The following is a 15,439-nucleotide window of genomic DNA, read 5'->3' on the forward strand; positions in this document are numbered from 1 at the left end:
CCCACCATCAACACGGTGCAAAAGTAAAAAACGATTCCTGACCTCCTCCTCCAACCTCTCTTGTTCATTTGCTTTAATGCACATGATTCCCCTTCCCTTGAATTTAGTAAACAGGGATGTGCTTCCCCTCCCCGGGTCCAGCGCTGCTTCTCTTCTGCAGCTCCAGCGTCACGGCCATCTCTCTTTTATGCAGACTAGTGACAGGTTCCGGGCCAGAGTCTCTTTGCTTTGAGACTCTGCAGATAAAATGTATTTTCTTTCCTTTGGGGAGGAGAGGGTTAATGTCACTATTCGTTGCCAGCAAGCATTCTCATCACCTTCCCAGGTGTCTTCGGTTTGGACCACTCCCAGTCCATATATATATATATATATATATATATATATACATATGTACCCTCTTCTACCAGCAGAGGGTGCCAGTTATTCTCTGATCTCATTTGGATGCTTGGCCTGGAGGTGGAAGGAGCTGGTGGAGCCCTCTCTGAAAGTTGCTGTGTGGGCTGCAGTCTTGGTGCTGACTGTAGCAATCTGTCGTTGTGTTTTCCCCATCTGTCTTCCTTCACTGCTGTGTTTTTTCGTGCAGCGGTGGGGCTAGTGATCCTTACGTGCCCACTCACTAGCCAGGAAAATTGTAAGGTCACTCAAGGCTTCAGTTTTCCTGCTCGGCGACAGGTGAGGAACCTGTATAGGGACTGGGTAGGAATGCAGGGTACAGCGGCAGGTAAGGGGAGGAGGTGTCCATCTTCCCTCTCACTAGCGCTAGGGCTTACCATTGTTAAAGTGTCCCCAGTGTACCCCTTTGTGTTATAGTGTGTCATGTTGTGCACCATACTTTCCCTGTCACTACCATGACATCCGGCCTTCGTTGATCGGCTGCAACAGTGACATCACGAGTACAGTGCAAAACAGCGCTGCAGCCAATCTCTGAACTCATGACTCTGCCAATCTACAGGACACATGCTGCTGGGCCAATGGATTAGATGCTGCAGTCACTGTAGACATGATATCACCTGGAGAGCCGACACCGGAGCAAAGAAAGGTGTATAACGCTGGTTTTATTCTTTTTAGCTTGTACAAGAGTATGGGTCTAATTCAGAATTCTGTGGAAAACAAATGATTCCGGGCCGGTGTGTGAAAAAGGAGAGAGCTGTCAATCAAGCAGAGTCAGGCGGGGACAAGTCTGCGGGGCCGGCCTCGGGAACTAGTCGTGTCGGTCTCCTGTTCAAAGTACACATATGTGAGCCTAATGGGTGTCTCCGTTGTCCGGTGCTGGCGCCGCCTCTTTTGAACATCTTTGTTCTCCTTCGTCTCTAACCGCGGTGCCTGACGGGTCCGACGTCATACGCACTCTCTAGCATTCAGCTCCTGAGCAGAGCAGATCAAAGTATTGTAGTGCGCCTGCGCAGGGCCAGTGAGTGTGTATGACATAGGCCTCGTCATGCACACAGGCTTCAGAAAGAGGACGAAGATGACCGAAAGAGGAGGCGCTGGCATCGGACAACGGAGACGCCCATAAGCCCCACATGCGACCGTTAGGTAAGTATTATAAAGTGTTTTTTATGTTCTACCCCCGGCCTGGGCTCTTATATACAGTATGTTAGAATGTTGTATATACTGTAAGAGCCCACTGGTGGTGGCCGCAGCTTATACGCCAAAAAAGTGGTGACAGGTTCCCTTTATAGACTAGAAGAATCCTTTAAAGATAAGTGCTTCCTACCTACAGCAAAACATGGTGGAGGATCCATAATGCTGCCTCTGGGGCTGGAGGTTTTGATTGTGTTACAGGAACAATGAAATCAGACGATATCAGAGCATTTTGGAGGAGAATGTGCTCCCAAGTATTCGAAAACCTGGTTTCAATCACAAAAAGAGTAGAAGGACCCAGAGCCCATATCCAAAAGAGAAGAAGGAAAAGATGGCCAACAAGGAATTCTGATCAAAATTCAAAATATTTAGAGAAAGATTAGCAAAGGTGCCTTTTATCCTGCTCATATCGTACACATATATCCATATTCCTTTTCTGAAATGACTGCATACGTGACGACAGCTCAGCTTCCTTTGTTGATTTACATGGTATTATATATTGTCATGATACAGAGCAAGTAAATAACTCATTATTGCCTCATCATTAAAGTCCAAATTGCACCAAATGATAAAATAATAATTAAGTTGGGGTCTAACACACAGTCAGGAACCAGACACCAAGTTTTGGGGGCACCATAATAATTTTATTAAGTCTTATTTTACACATTGCCAGGACTGAAAAGAATCTGACATGTCCTCAAACCCCACTAACCTGCGAGTAAGGAGAATTACTGAAAGTGCGGCTGCTGGGAGGAAATTAATTTTATTCCTCCTGGGAGCCGCCGGCTTTCAGTCATAGAGGTGTGTATGGAGCGATTACAGTCACCGCTCAGTACACAGGTGTGAGCACGGCCCAGGACGTCGACTGACAACTCGCTCTGCACAGATGCGCCGCACGTCGTGTTGTCAAAGTGCCGCACTGCGCTCACAGCTGTGTACTGAGCGGTGTCTGTAGCTCCGCTGGCTGCACCTTTGTGACTTAAAGCCGGCGGCTCCCGGGAGGAATAAAGTTGATTTTGTCCTGATAGATGCTCTTTCAGTGCAACGGCCAGACAGCATTGTAACAATATTAACCTGTACATTAATCCTATAGCATTTGGGGACCTTTAAAGGGAACATATGTAAGTAGTGGTAAGGCCGTATAGACACTCGCCCCTCAATAAATTGACATCCTTTCTGCAGAGATCCAATGTGCCAAGCATGAGAAATCCAGTGTAAAATCAGAAAGTGCATGGGGGCGTGTCCCTTCTAAGTGCATGGACACGCCCCTAATGCACTGGCGTTCCAGTAAAGTGACATATTCCAGTGCACTAACACGCCCCCACTGCCATAATACCCCCAGTGCACTGACACCCCCCGAGTGCACTAACAACCCCAGTGCACTAACAACCCCCCAGCACAATGACACCCCCGAGTGCCTTGACATCCCCCGAGTGCACTGACACCGAGTGCACTAACATGCCCCAGTGCACTGACACCCCCAGTACACTAACACGCCCCCAGTGCCTTGACACCCCCGAGTGCACTAACACCCCCAGTACACTAACACGCCCCCAGTGCCTTGACACCCCCGAGTGCACTAACATGCCCCCCCTTCATTGACACCCCCACTTGCATTGACACCCCTGAGTGCCTTGTCACCCTCCCAGCACATTGACACCCTCCAGTGCTTTGACATCCCCTCAGTGCACTGACACCCCCCAGTGCATTGACACCCCCCAGTGCACTAACATGCCCTCAATGCACTAAAACGCCCCCCAGTGCAGACACCCCCAGTGCACTAACACCCCCCCAGTTCACTAATACGCCCCCAAGGGCACTAACACCCCCAGAGACCTAACACCCCCCCCCCCCCCCCCCGTGTACTAACATACCCCTAGTGCACTAAAATGCCCCCAAGGGCACTGACACCCCCAGTGAACTAACACACCTCCAGTGCACTGACACCCAAAGTGCACTAACATGCCAACACTGCATTGACACCCCCCAGCACACTGACACCCCTGAGTGTCCTGACATGCCCCCAGTGCACTAAAGCGCCCCCAAGGGTACTGACACCCTTGGTGCACTGTCACCTCCCCAGTGCATTGACACTTCCAGTGCACTGTCACCTCCCCAGTGCCCTGACATCCCCCAGTACATCCCCTAGTGCACTAACCTGCCCCGTAGTGCGCTGACACCCCCCCGAATGCACAGACACCCCCCCAGTGCACTAATACGCCCCCAAGAGACCTGACACCCCTGATGCACTAACACCCCCAGTGCACTTCCAGCCTGATTCTACACAGGAGTTCTCTACAGAAAGGTGTCATTATTTTTAAGCGGAGGGTGAGGGGGGAGGGGAGCTGTGGATCTCATTGGTGCCATTTTGTGGGATAAACTATTTGAAAAGTAACAAAAACTAGTAAAAAAGAATCCAATTCTGTTCCTCTGCTCTCCTTCCTGCGTTCTCCGGGCACATGATGCGCTGATACCAGAGACTTGCCCTCAACAAACATGGCGGCTAAAACATCCTTCCCTTCCGCTAGGTCCCGCCTTTTCCGGCGCTTAGGATGACGTATCATTGCGCGACACTGAATCCACAGAGGCGACACACGTAAAGCAGAAACATGGCGGAAATGATAGACGGTAAGTAAAACGCACCGTATGACCGCGGGGTGATAGCAGCGCTACACAGAGGGAGCGCGGTCCTGGATACACCGCTGTCACATAGTGTCTGGGCTGGAGGCCGCAGCACCGGAGGGAGGGTCAGCGGTGTGACCGGGTGTTCTGTATGGACTGTACCATTCCGCATCCTCATGGGGGGAGGGGGCTGTTTATTTTTCCATCCTCTGATAAGAAGTAGAATGTGATTGTTGCTATGGAGATTGCCTCACTTTCCCTTGTGCTGCACCACATGGTCCAGCAGTGATGGCGGATCGTCTGTCACCCGCAGGTTTGGTGACTAAAGTGTATTCATTGTCCAGTATATGGATTTTTGTTCTGGACTTGCTTGTTTTTTTTTGTTTTGGGGGGGTGGTGATTTTCTGTACAGACAGTATCGTTGGTGGATGTGGCCCCCCCATGCGATATAGGCTGGATGTCACCTCCGTGCGTCCCCCCATGATATAGGCTGGATGTCACGTCTGTGCGCCCCCCCTGAGATATAGGCTGGATGTCGGCTCCGTGCGTCCCCCCTGTGATATAGGCTGGATGTCGGCTCCGTGCGTCCCCCCCCCCCTGTGATATAGGCTGGATGTCGGCTCCGTGCGTCCCCCCTGTGATATAGGCTGGATGTCGCCTCCGTCCGCCCCCCCCCTGCGATATAGGCTGGATGCCGGCTCCATGTGCCCCCCCCTGTGATATAGGCTGGATGTCGGCTCCGTGTGTCTCCCCCCCCCCCCCTGTGATATAGGCTGGACGTTGGCTCCGTGTGTCCCCCCCCCCCCCCGTGATATAGGCTGGATGTCACCTCCGTGCGTCTCCCCCCCCCCCCCCCTGTGATATAGGCTGGACGTTGGCTCCGTGCGTCCCCCCCCCTGTGATATAGGCTGGACGTTGGCTCCGTGTGTCCCCCCCCCCTGTGATATAGGCTGGATGTCGCCTCCATGCGTCCCCCCCCCTGTGATATAGGCTGGATGTCACCTCCATGCGTCCCCCCCCCCTGTGATATAGGCTGGATGTCGGCTCCGTGCGTGTCCCCCCCCCTGTGATATAGGCTGGATGCCGGCTCCATGTGCCCCCCCCCTGTGATATAGGCTGGATGTCGGCTCCGTGTGTTCCCCCCCCCCCCCCTGTGATATAGGCTGGATGTCTCCTCCGTGCGTCCCCCCCCCTGTGATATAGGCTGGATGTCGCCTCCATGCGTCCCCCCCCCTGTGATATAGGCTGGATGTCGCCTCCATGCGTCCCCCCCCCTGTGATATAGGCTGGATGTCGGCTCCGTGCGTGTCCCCCCCCCCTGTGATATAGGCTGGATGCCGGCTCCATGTGCCCCCCCCCTGTGATATAGGCTGGATGTCGGCTCCGTGTGTCGCCCCCTGTGATATAGGCTGGATGTCGGCTCCGTGTGTTCCCCCCCCCCCCCTGTGATATAGGCTGGATGTCTCCTCCGTGCGTCCCCCCCCTGTGATATAGGCTGGATGTCTCCTCCGTGCGTCCCCCCCCTGTGATATAGGCTGGATGTCTCCTCCGTGCGTCCCCCCCCCCTGTGATATAGGCTGGATGTCTCCTCCGTGCGTCCCCCCCCCCTGTGATATAGGCTGGATGTCTCCTCCGTGCGTCCCCCCCCCCTGTGATATAGGCTGGATGTCTCCTTCGTGCGTCCCCCCTGTGATATAGGCTGGATGTCTCCTCCGTGCGTCCCCCCCCCTTGTGATATAGGCTGGACGTTTCCTCCGTGCATCCCCCCCCCTGTGATATAGGCTGGATGTCTCCTCCGTGCGTCCCCCCCCCTGTGATATAGGCTGGATGTCTCCTCCGTGCGTCCCCCACCTTGTGATATAGGCTGGATGTCTCCTCCGTGCGTCCCCCCCCCTGTGATATAGGCTGGATGTCTCCTCCGTGCGCCCCCCCCCCTGTGATATAGGCTGGATGTCTCCTCCGTGCGTCCCCCCCCTGTGATATAGGCTGGATGTCTCCTCCGTGCGTCCCCCCCCTGTGATATAGGCTGGATGTCTCCTCCGTGCGCCCCCCCCCCCTGTGATATAGGCTGGATGTCTCCTCCGTGCGTCCCCCCCCTGTGATATAGGCTGGATGTCTCCTCCGTGCGTCCCCCCCCCTGTGATATAGGCTGGATGTCTCCTCCGTGCGTCCCCCCCCTGTGATATAGGCTGGATGTCGGCTCTGTGCGTTCCCTCCCAATGATATAGGCTGGACGTTTCCTCCGTGCATCCCCCCCCCCCTGTGATATAGGCTGGATGTCTCCTCCGTGCGTCCCCCCTGTGATATAGGTTGGATGTGAGCTCTGTGCGCCCCCCTCACCTGTGATATAGGCTGAGTGTCACTGAGCTCACTGTTTGTCTTTACAACCAATAGCAGCATTGGGAGCACCATTATACACTTGGCCCTGGACCTGGGGAAGGTGAATAAAGCAATGTTTTGTTTTTTTAAATAAACCTGCTGTGGGCCGGGTTTTTTTTTTTTACACTTTTAAACTTTGTTACTATTAGACAAGTAACATTTCACAAAAGACTATAGCCATTCATTTATTTAGTTTTATCGTGAGTACACCAGTGTATCCAGGTCTATAAGATCAATATATCAGCAGTTTGTATTGGCTGCCTCCATAGAGAAGTGGATCCTCCGGTGCCTCCTGTAGTTTTGCTCATGATCTCCTTTCTATATGTCGGATTCCATGATGATGTGTAATGTGTGTCGTGTTTTCTCACCCCAATGTCTGTGATTTCAGGCGGCAGAGATGATGGCAATGAACATTCTGCAGGCCAGGTAATAATCTCACTTACTCTATATACATTATTAGTGTCTCTGCTATTCGGGGGACGTATACACTGAGGGGTAAAGCAGGAGGTGAGTAACATGGCGTCTGCATGGCTCTAAAACTCTGCGGGGCGTACTGCGAAAACAAGTCCGATACATGGAAATCACAGCTGCCGCTTACCAAGCCCAGGCCTCGATGGGTCACTGCTCCATTAATTGGCCCTGCCCAATATTTGGTGGTTGTAATATCATGGCCGATTGGTGCCAGAGCTCCCCTCGGTTATAAAGCGTCCCCATCCGGCGGAGACAGTTCACATTAATCCTAGAGCCGGGATAACAAAGATGGTGAAATATTTCCTTATTGTCCCAAATATTATATATATATATTTGTCCTTCGTATTTGATGTTTCCTTTATATCATTTTAGGGTCACGATGATGATGAAATGTCAGCAACGAACTCCAGACTGGCCCAGGTGAGGGTTATAGCACCACGTGTCGTGTTCTCATATATTTCTTACAGGCTACATAAACCTGACATATGGAGAGCTGATCCATATGTTACTAGTCTCCTGCGTTCTGCCTCTATTTTTGTGTATTTTGTAAACCGTATATGATCCCGGCTGCTCGAGAGATCCTGAGAATGGGGATCTGGTTACCCACGGACCCTGCCCTCCAAAGGTGCACACGCTCGGACTCTGCACTATTCATTCTCTATGGGTTTGCTAGAAATAGTGGAGCGCTGCACTCTGCTTTCTCCAGCAGTCCCGTAGACAATGAATGGAGCAGAGGTCGAGTATGCACATATCCATTGCAGTGCCACATTTACTAAACCATATATGATCCCGGCTGCTCAAGAGATCCTGAGAACGGGGGTCTGGTTACCCACGAACCTTGCTCTCCAAAGGTGCACACGCTTGAACTCCGCTCTATTGATTCTCTATGTGTCTGCCAGACAAAGTGGAGTGCTACACTCTTTCTCCGGCAGTCCCATAGACAATGAATGGAGTGGAGGTTGAGTATGCACACGTCCATTGCAGTGCTCCATTTCCTAAACCATATATGATCCCAGCTGCTCAAGAGATCCTGAGAACGGGGATCTGGTTACCCACGAACCTTGCTCTCCAAAGGTGCGCACGCTTGGACTCTGCACTATTCATTTTCTTTGGGTTTGCTGGAAATAGTGGAGCGCTGCACTCTGCTTTCTCCGTCCCATAGACCATGAATGGAGCGGAGGTTGAGTATGCACACGTCCATTCCAGTGCTCCATTTCCTAAACTGTATATCAGGTTTTCCCAAACTCCAGTCCTCACGACCCCCAACAGGTCATGTTTTCAGGATTTCCTCACTATTGAACAGGTGATGGAATCATTATCAAGGCATCACCTGTGCTATATTAAGGAAATCCTGAAAACATGACCTGTTGGGGGTCGTGAGGACTGGAGTTTGGGAAACCCTGATCTGGTTACCCGCGGACCCTGCTCTCCAGAGGTGCACACGCTTGAACTCCGCACTGCTCATTCTCTATGGTTTTCTGGAAATAGGGGAGCGCTGCACTCTGCTTTCTCCTTCCCATAGACCATGAATGGAGCGGAGGTCAAGTATGCACACGTCCATTCCAGTGCACCATTTCCTAAACCATATATGATCCCAGCTGCTCAAGAGATCCTGAGGACGGGGATCTGGTTACATACCAACAAAGCTCTCCAAAGGTGCGCATGCTCGGACTCTGCACTATTGATTCTCTATGCGTCTGCCAGAATTTGTGTAGCGCTGCACTCTTTCTCCGGCAGTCCCATAGACCATGAATGGAGCAGAGGTCGAGTATGCACACGTCCATTGCAGTGCCCCATTTCCTAAAATGTATATGATCCCGGCTTCTCAAGAGATTCTGAGAACGGGGCTCTGGTTACCCACAGACCTTGCTCTCCAAAGGTGCGCACGCTTGAACTCCGCACTATTCATTCTCTATGGGTTTGCTGGAAATAGTGGAGCGCTGCACTGTTTCTTCGGCAGTCCTGTAGATAATGAATGGAGTAGAGGTCGAGTATGCACACGTCCATTCCAGTGCTCCATTTCCTAAATCATATATGATCCCATGATCCCGGCTGCTCAGGAGATCCTGAGAACGGGGCTCTGGTTACCCACGAACCTTGCTCTCCAGAGGTGCGCACGCTCAGACTCTGCACTCTTCATTCTCTATGGGTCTGCCGGAAATAGTGGAGCGCTGCACTCTTTCTTCGTCAGTCCCGTAGTCTATGAATGTAGTGGAGGTCGAGTATGCACACGTCCATTTCAGTGCCCCATTTCCGGTATCAATGAAGACCTACCAGTCCTTCCTCCAGAAATCATGAAGTTCTCCCCTATCACATGGATAGGGGGACACCTTATTGTAGTAATGAGGATGTAGACCCAGTGATGCATGAGCACTTGAAGTAATAGTCACCTGAATAGGGTCCGGGCTCTTGTCCCAATTGTTGGGGGTCCCACTGTCGGAGAGTAAAATGACTTGCACGAGCAATACCCATTGATCATGTGCCTTTACTTAAGCACCTAATCCATAGTGTACACCACACTGCTTATTGCCACTAATTTCTGTCCTTTGTGCCTTTTGTTCTGTTTCTTAGATGGCGGGAATGCCGATGCCAACTGCCATGCCACCTCCTCCACCCATGGGCATGGGATTTCCACTCGGCCTAAATCCTCGCCTGACACCTGACCAGGAAAATGGCAAGCTGCCGCCACCCGGAGCAATGCCTCCGCCAAACGATGGACTTCCTAAGGTTAAAAACAATTTATTTTTCTACTCCTATTGTTACACACAGTGACCCTCGATTCGCCAAGCTTGGCGTTCCTTACTCCAGTCTTGATGAGGGGCCGTGCTGGAGTCAGTCGTTCCTGACTCATAAAGATGTGCACGCCTCATCATGAATCGGGGCTGTCGGAGACGTGGTGCTCCCCTCACCACTAATCTTACTCCAGTCAGGAACTGGAATAACATTTGTGACCTAGAGAACGACACCGCTTGTCATATCCACATTGTCAGAGATGGGAATAAATACCAAAAGTTGCAAAAGCTTTGAGCTGCGCCAAAACTTTGTGACTTTTCAAACTATTTACACCAAAATCTTACCACAAGAGCTTTGATGTATCGGATCCAAAGAGGTTTTTTCCCATTTTCCTAAATTAAAACCTCATTTATTTATTCTCCTATTTCATATTTTAGGCAACGCTTCTTGAACCGGAAGCCACTCGTTCCCTCCTCCTCAGAGGTAATGTCTGATACACACGTGCCGGGGGTTGTAACAGATGCGTCGTATGTACAACGTATAACTATTTATCCATTCTCTGCAGGAAATCTTCCCATTGCTACGAATATCCCACCGCTCCTGCCCTCCTTGAATCGGGGACGTATTCTCAATCAGTCTGGAGACGACTCTAAAGATGTAAGTCCTCCATCCTCACGATTATACGGTGCATTAAGGCTCAGTTGCCTAAGTTATATGGAAGGAGAGGCTTGTTAGGCCTCCTTCACACGTCCGTGTGTCCGGTACGTGTTTGGTCCGTTTCCTCACATGCTGGAGGCACACGTAGACCCATTAAAATCAACGGGTCTGCGCACACGTGCGTGTTTTGCTCCACACGTACAACATGTCCGTTTTTTTCCGGCATCACAGGTGTCACACGGACCGCGCACGGATGTGATCCTTGTGACACGCACCGGTGAAAAAAAAAATTCTATACTCTCCTTCTCCAGCCCTGCTGTCTCTGCCGCTGCTGTCACTTGCTTCCGACCCCCGCTCATTATGCTCATTGCATATTCACTCCACTGCATGCCGGAAGCAGCAGCAGCGGGGAGTCGGCAGGACCAGAGACCGTAGATCAGCACCACGGACAGCGACGCCAGGGACAGGTGAGTAGAAAGTTCCCGTTCTCCGTGTGTTATCACGGATAACACACGTGTGCCATAAACACAGCACACGGAGGACAATACGCACCTTTGACACGTGTGTGAATTTCGCGGACATGTGAGAGAGGCCTTAAAGGGAACCAGTCACCAGATTTTGGCCTTCTCAACTAAAACTAGCACCTTAAGCAGCGCCTGTGCTGCATTCTATAAAGGTACATGTTACCCCCTGACCCCCCCCCCCTCCTTTAACCCTCAAAAATACCTTTATAAAATCCCCCACCCATGTATGTAAATTGTCCGGTCTGATGAGCGTCCTAATCTGCACCTCCTGTCCCTCCTTTCGCCGTCCTCTTGTGCTGATTGACGTGGATGACGCCTTGGATGCCATCCATGTAGACAGGCAAAATCTTGTGCCTACGCAGCCATATTCCCAGCTCGTACTGGCGCTCTTCGTTCTGCCCTGTTGCAGGCAGACCCAAAAACATAGGTGCGATTGTGCGAACCATCGAGTTTTCTGCGCAGGCGCGAGATTTTGCCCTTCGATATGGAAGACTTCACCTGTTTTATCCACATCGCTGGGCAAAATCTCGTGCCCTCGCAGACAGTTCGCCGGTTGGCACAGGCGCACCTATGTTTTCGGCCCTGCCTACAACAGGGTGGAGTGAAGTGCGCCTGCGCGAGTCGGGAAGGTGGAGATTTTGTCCGCGTACGTGGATGGCGTCCGAGGTGTCAATCAGCACAAGAGGAGGGCGAAAGAAGGGACCGGAGGCGCAGATTAGGACGCCCAGTGGACAATTTACATACAAGGGTGGGAGATGTTATAAAGGTATTTTCTTTGTCGCTCCATTGGGAGACCCAGACAATTGGGTGTATAGCTACTGCCTCCGGAGGCCACACAAAGTATTACACTTTAAAAAGTGTAACCCCTCCCCTCTGCCTATACACCCTCCCGTGCATCACGGGCTCCTCAGTTTTTATGCTTTGTGTTGAAGGAGGCACACATTCACTCATGCTCCCTTTTTAGTCAGCAGCAGCTGCTGATTATATCGGATGGAAGAAAAGAGGGCCCCTAACAGGGCCCCCGGCATGCTCCCTTCTCACCCCACTGAGTCGGCGGTGCTGTTAAGGTTGAGGTACCCATTGCGGGTACACAGGCTGGAGCCACATGCCGTTTTCCTTCCCCATCCCTTAGGGGCTCTGGGAGAAGTGGGATCCTATCCGGTCATCCAGGCACTGGGACCGGGCTCCCTCCGCAGCCCCTGGGGGAATCTGACGGACAGGAGACTGAGTATCATCAGGGACAGGGCCCTGCATCTACAGGTACTCTGTGTCCCCTTGGGGACGGTGCATGGAGCACTTTGGCCCTAGACGCTGCAGCGACTGCGGTGTTGGTATGAGACCGGGACTACCGCGCCGACCGCGCCTGCTTGCCGGCCGCGGTTTTAACTTTAGTCCCCGGCTTTTGCGGCCTAGTGCCTTAAACTCCCGCCCCCGGGCCTGCCAGTCAGGGGTAAGGGCGGGACGGTCGGTCTGACGCCGACAGTGAGGGCTGGAGCACACTTAGCTGTCCTCCTCCCCCCCTCACTAATCACTCTGGGGCACCAGTTTCCCGCACTTTTTTAGTTACGCCCACGGCTCCCTCCTCCCCTGTGAACGCCGACAGCCATGTTTTAAGCACATTCTGCCGGTGGAGGACTTCTGGCTGCAGCCCTGGAAGGCCAGAGGCAGGGAATCTGGTGGCCACACACCGCTTGAGCGGTCGGTGCTGGTCCCCCTAGAGTGCCGAACTGTATATATATATATATATATATATATATATATATATATATATATATATATATATATATATATATATATATATATATATATATATATATATATATATATATATATATATATATATATATATATATATATATATTATATATTATATATTATATATTATATTAGTATACTTTTTCTCGGTTCGGCTGTACTGTACCTCTTGTGCGGCTATGCTACCTGCAGGTTCCACCTACCCTCATTGTGAGCAATGCTCGGGCCCTGTTGCACTTGCTCAGCCGGGGCCTCGGGCTTTTCCGGACAAGCGCTTTACTAAACGCCGTAATGACACACGTTACCCCTTCCCCTCTGACGTAGTTAAGGGTTGGGCTCAATGTCCCAAGGTGGATCCTCCAGTCTCTAGACTGGCGGCTAGATCCGTAGTATCAGTGGCAGATGGTTCATCGCTCAAGGATGCCACTGACAGGCAAATAGAGCTCATGATGAAATCCATCTATGAAGCCATAGGCACGTTCTTTGCCCCAGCCTTTGCAGCAGTGTGGGCACTCCAGGCTATCTCAACTTGTCGGTCTGAGATTAATGCGGTCACCCGTACCTCCGCTACGCTCGACTAGCCGTACAGCGGTAGCATCCGCCAATTCGGTGGCAGTCAGCAGGGCCATATGGCTACGCGAATGGAAGGCAGACTCTGCTTCCAAGAAGTTCTTGACCGGTTTGCCTTTTTCTGGCGACCGATTGTTGGGCAAGCAATTAGATCCAAGGGAAAGGACTCGTCCTTACCCCAGCCAAAACCAAAGAGACCTCAGCAACGAAAAATTCAAGCGAGGTTTCGGTCCTTTCGGCCCTCAGCTAGATCCCAATCCTCCTCGTCCAACAGGCCACAGAAGAGCCAGAGAAACTCTTCTGCATGTCGGTCTAAGTCATGTCCAAAGACCGCCGGAGGCACCGGCTCCAAGGCGGCCTCCTCATGACTTTCGGCCTCCCCAAAACCGCATCCTCGGTCGGTGGCAGGCTCTCCCGCTTTTGCGTTGCCTGGTGGCCACATGTCCAAGACCGATGGGTGAGAGACATTCTGTCTCACGGTTACAGGATAGAGTTCAGCTCTCGTCCTCCGACTCGTTTCTTTCAGAACATCTCCGCCCCCCGAGCGAACCGTTGCACTTTTTCAGGCGGTGGACACTCTGAAGACAGAAGGAGTTGTGATCCCCGTTCCCCTTCAGGAACGTGGTCGCGATTTTTACTCCAACCAGTTCGTGGTGCCAACAAAAAAAGGACGGTTCATTCCGTCCCGTTTTGGACCTCAAATTGCTCAACAGACTTGTGAGAACCAGGCGGTTTCGCATGGAATCCCTCCGCTCTGTCATCGCTTCGATGTCTCAAGGAGACTTCCTAGCATCAATCGACATCAGGGATGCCTATCTCCATGTGCCGATCGCCCCAGAGCATCAACGCTTCCTGCGTTTCGCCATTGGACGAACACCTTTAGTTGTGGCACTGCCTTTCGGCCTGGCGACAGCCCTACGGGTCTTCACCAAGGTCAAGGCATCCGTTGTGGCAGTCCTACACTCTCAGGGCCACTCGGTGATCCCGTACTTAGACGATCTACTAGTCAAGGCACCCTCCCGGGTGGCATGTCAACACAGTCTGACCGTTGCTCTGGAGACTCTCCAGAGGTTCGGGTGGATCAGCAATTTCCCAAAGTCAAAATGGAATCCGACCCAATCACTGACTTACCTCGGGATGGAGTTTCATACTCTCTCAGCGATAGTCAAGCTACCGCTGGACAAACAGCGTTCGCTGCAAACAGGGGTGCAATCTCTCCTTCGGGCCCAGTCACACCCCTTCAGGCGCCTCATGCACTTCCTGGGGAAGATGGTGGCAGCAATGGAGGCAGTTCCCTTTGCGCAGTTTCATCTGCGTCCACTCCAATGGGACATTCTCCGCAAATGAGACAAGAGGTCGACATCCTTAGATAGGAACGTCTCTCTTTCTCTGGCAGCCAAGACCTCTCTTCAGTGGTGGCTTCTTCCCTCTTCTCTGTCGAAGGGAAAATCTTTCCTGCCCCCATCCTGGGTTGTGGTCACGACGGACGCGAGTCTGTCAGGGTGGGGAGCGGTTGTTCGCCACCACAAGGCTCAGGGAACCTGGACTCCGACAGAGTCCTCCCTTCAGATCAATGGTCTGGAGATAAGGGCAGTGTATCTAGCCCTATAGGCGTTCCTCTGGCAATTCTGCCCAGAGTGTTGCGCAAGATCAGGTCCGGCTGCCGCCACGCCATCCTCGTCGCTCCAGACTGGCCGAGGAGGTCGTGGTTCCCGGACCTGTGGCACCTCACGGTGGGTCAACCGTGGGCGCTCCCAGGCAGACCAGACTTGCTGTCTCAAGGGCCATTTTTTCCATCTGAATTCTCCGGCTCCCAAGTCAACCTTGGCTCGGTGGATCAAGGAACCGATTGTTGAAGCCTACCGTTCTTCAGGGCTTCCGATTCCTTCAGGGCTGAAAGCCCATTCTACCAGAGCCGTAGGGGCGTCTTGGGCATTGAGACACTGGGCTACGGCTCAGCAGGTGTGTCAGGCGGCTATCTGGTCTAGTCTGCACACTTTCACGAAACACTATCAGGTGCATACCTATGCTTCGGCGGATGCCAGTCTAGGTAGGCGAGTCCTTCAGGCGGCGGTTCCCACCTGTAAGAGGAGGGCCGTTGTTGGCTCTTTTTTTATCGGGGTATTCTTTTACCCACCCAGGGA

General features: G+C 52.2%; 1 protein-coding gene across 1 annotated transcript in view; it reads left to right on the forward strand.

Annotated features, from left to right (window-relative positions):
• Positions 1-4,143: 4,143 nt before the first annotated feature.
• The window catches only part of SF3B2 (splicing factor 3b subunit 2), a 91,198-nt gene continuing 79,902 nt past the window's right edge, over positions 4,144-15,439 (forward strand). Inside the window, 6 exon segments of the mRNA XM_075325334.1 lie at positions 4,144-4,212; positions 6,974-7,011; positions 7,429-7,476; positions 9,628-9,783; positions 10,227-10,272; positions 10,355-10,446. Of these exon segments, the coding sequence (XP_075181449.1) occupies positions 4,194-4,212; positions 6,974-7,011; positions 7,429-7,476; positions 9,628-9,783; positions 10,227-10,272; positions 10,355-10,446 (399 nt within the window). The 5' untranslated portion in view covers positions 4,144-4,193.

The sequence above is a fragment of the Anomaloglossus baeobatrachus genome, chromosome 10 (genome assembly GCF_048569485.1).
Source record: "Anomaloglossus baeobatrachus isolate aAnoBae1 chromosome 10, aAnoBae1.hap1, whole genome shotgun sequence".
Taxonomy (NCBI): Eukaryota; Metazoa; Chordata; class Amphibia; order Anura; family Aromobatidae; genus Anomaloglossus; species Anomaloglossus baeobatrachus.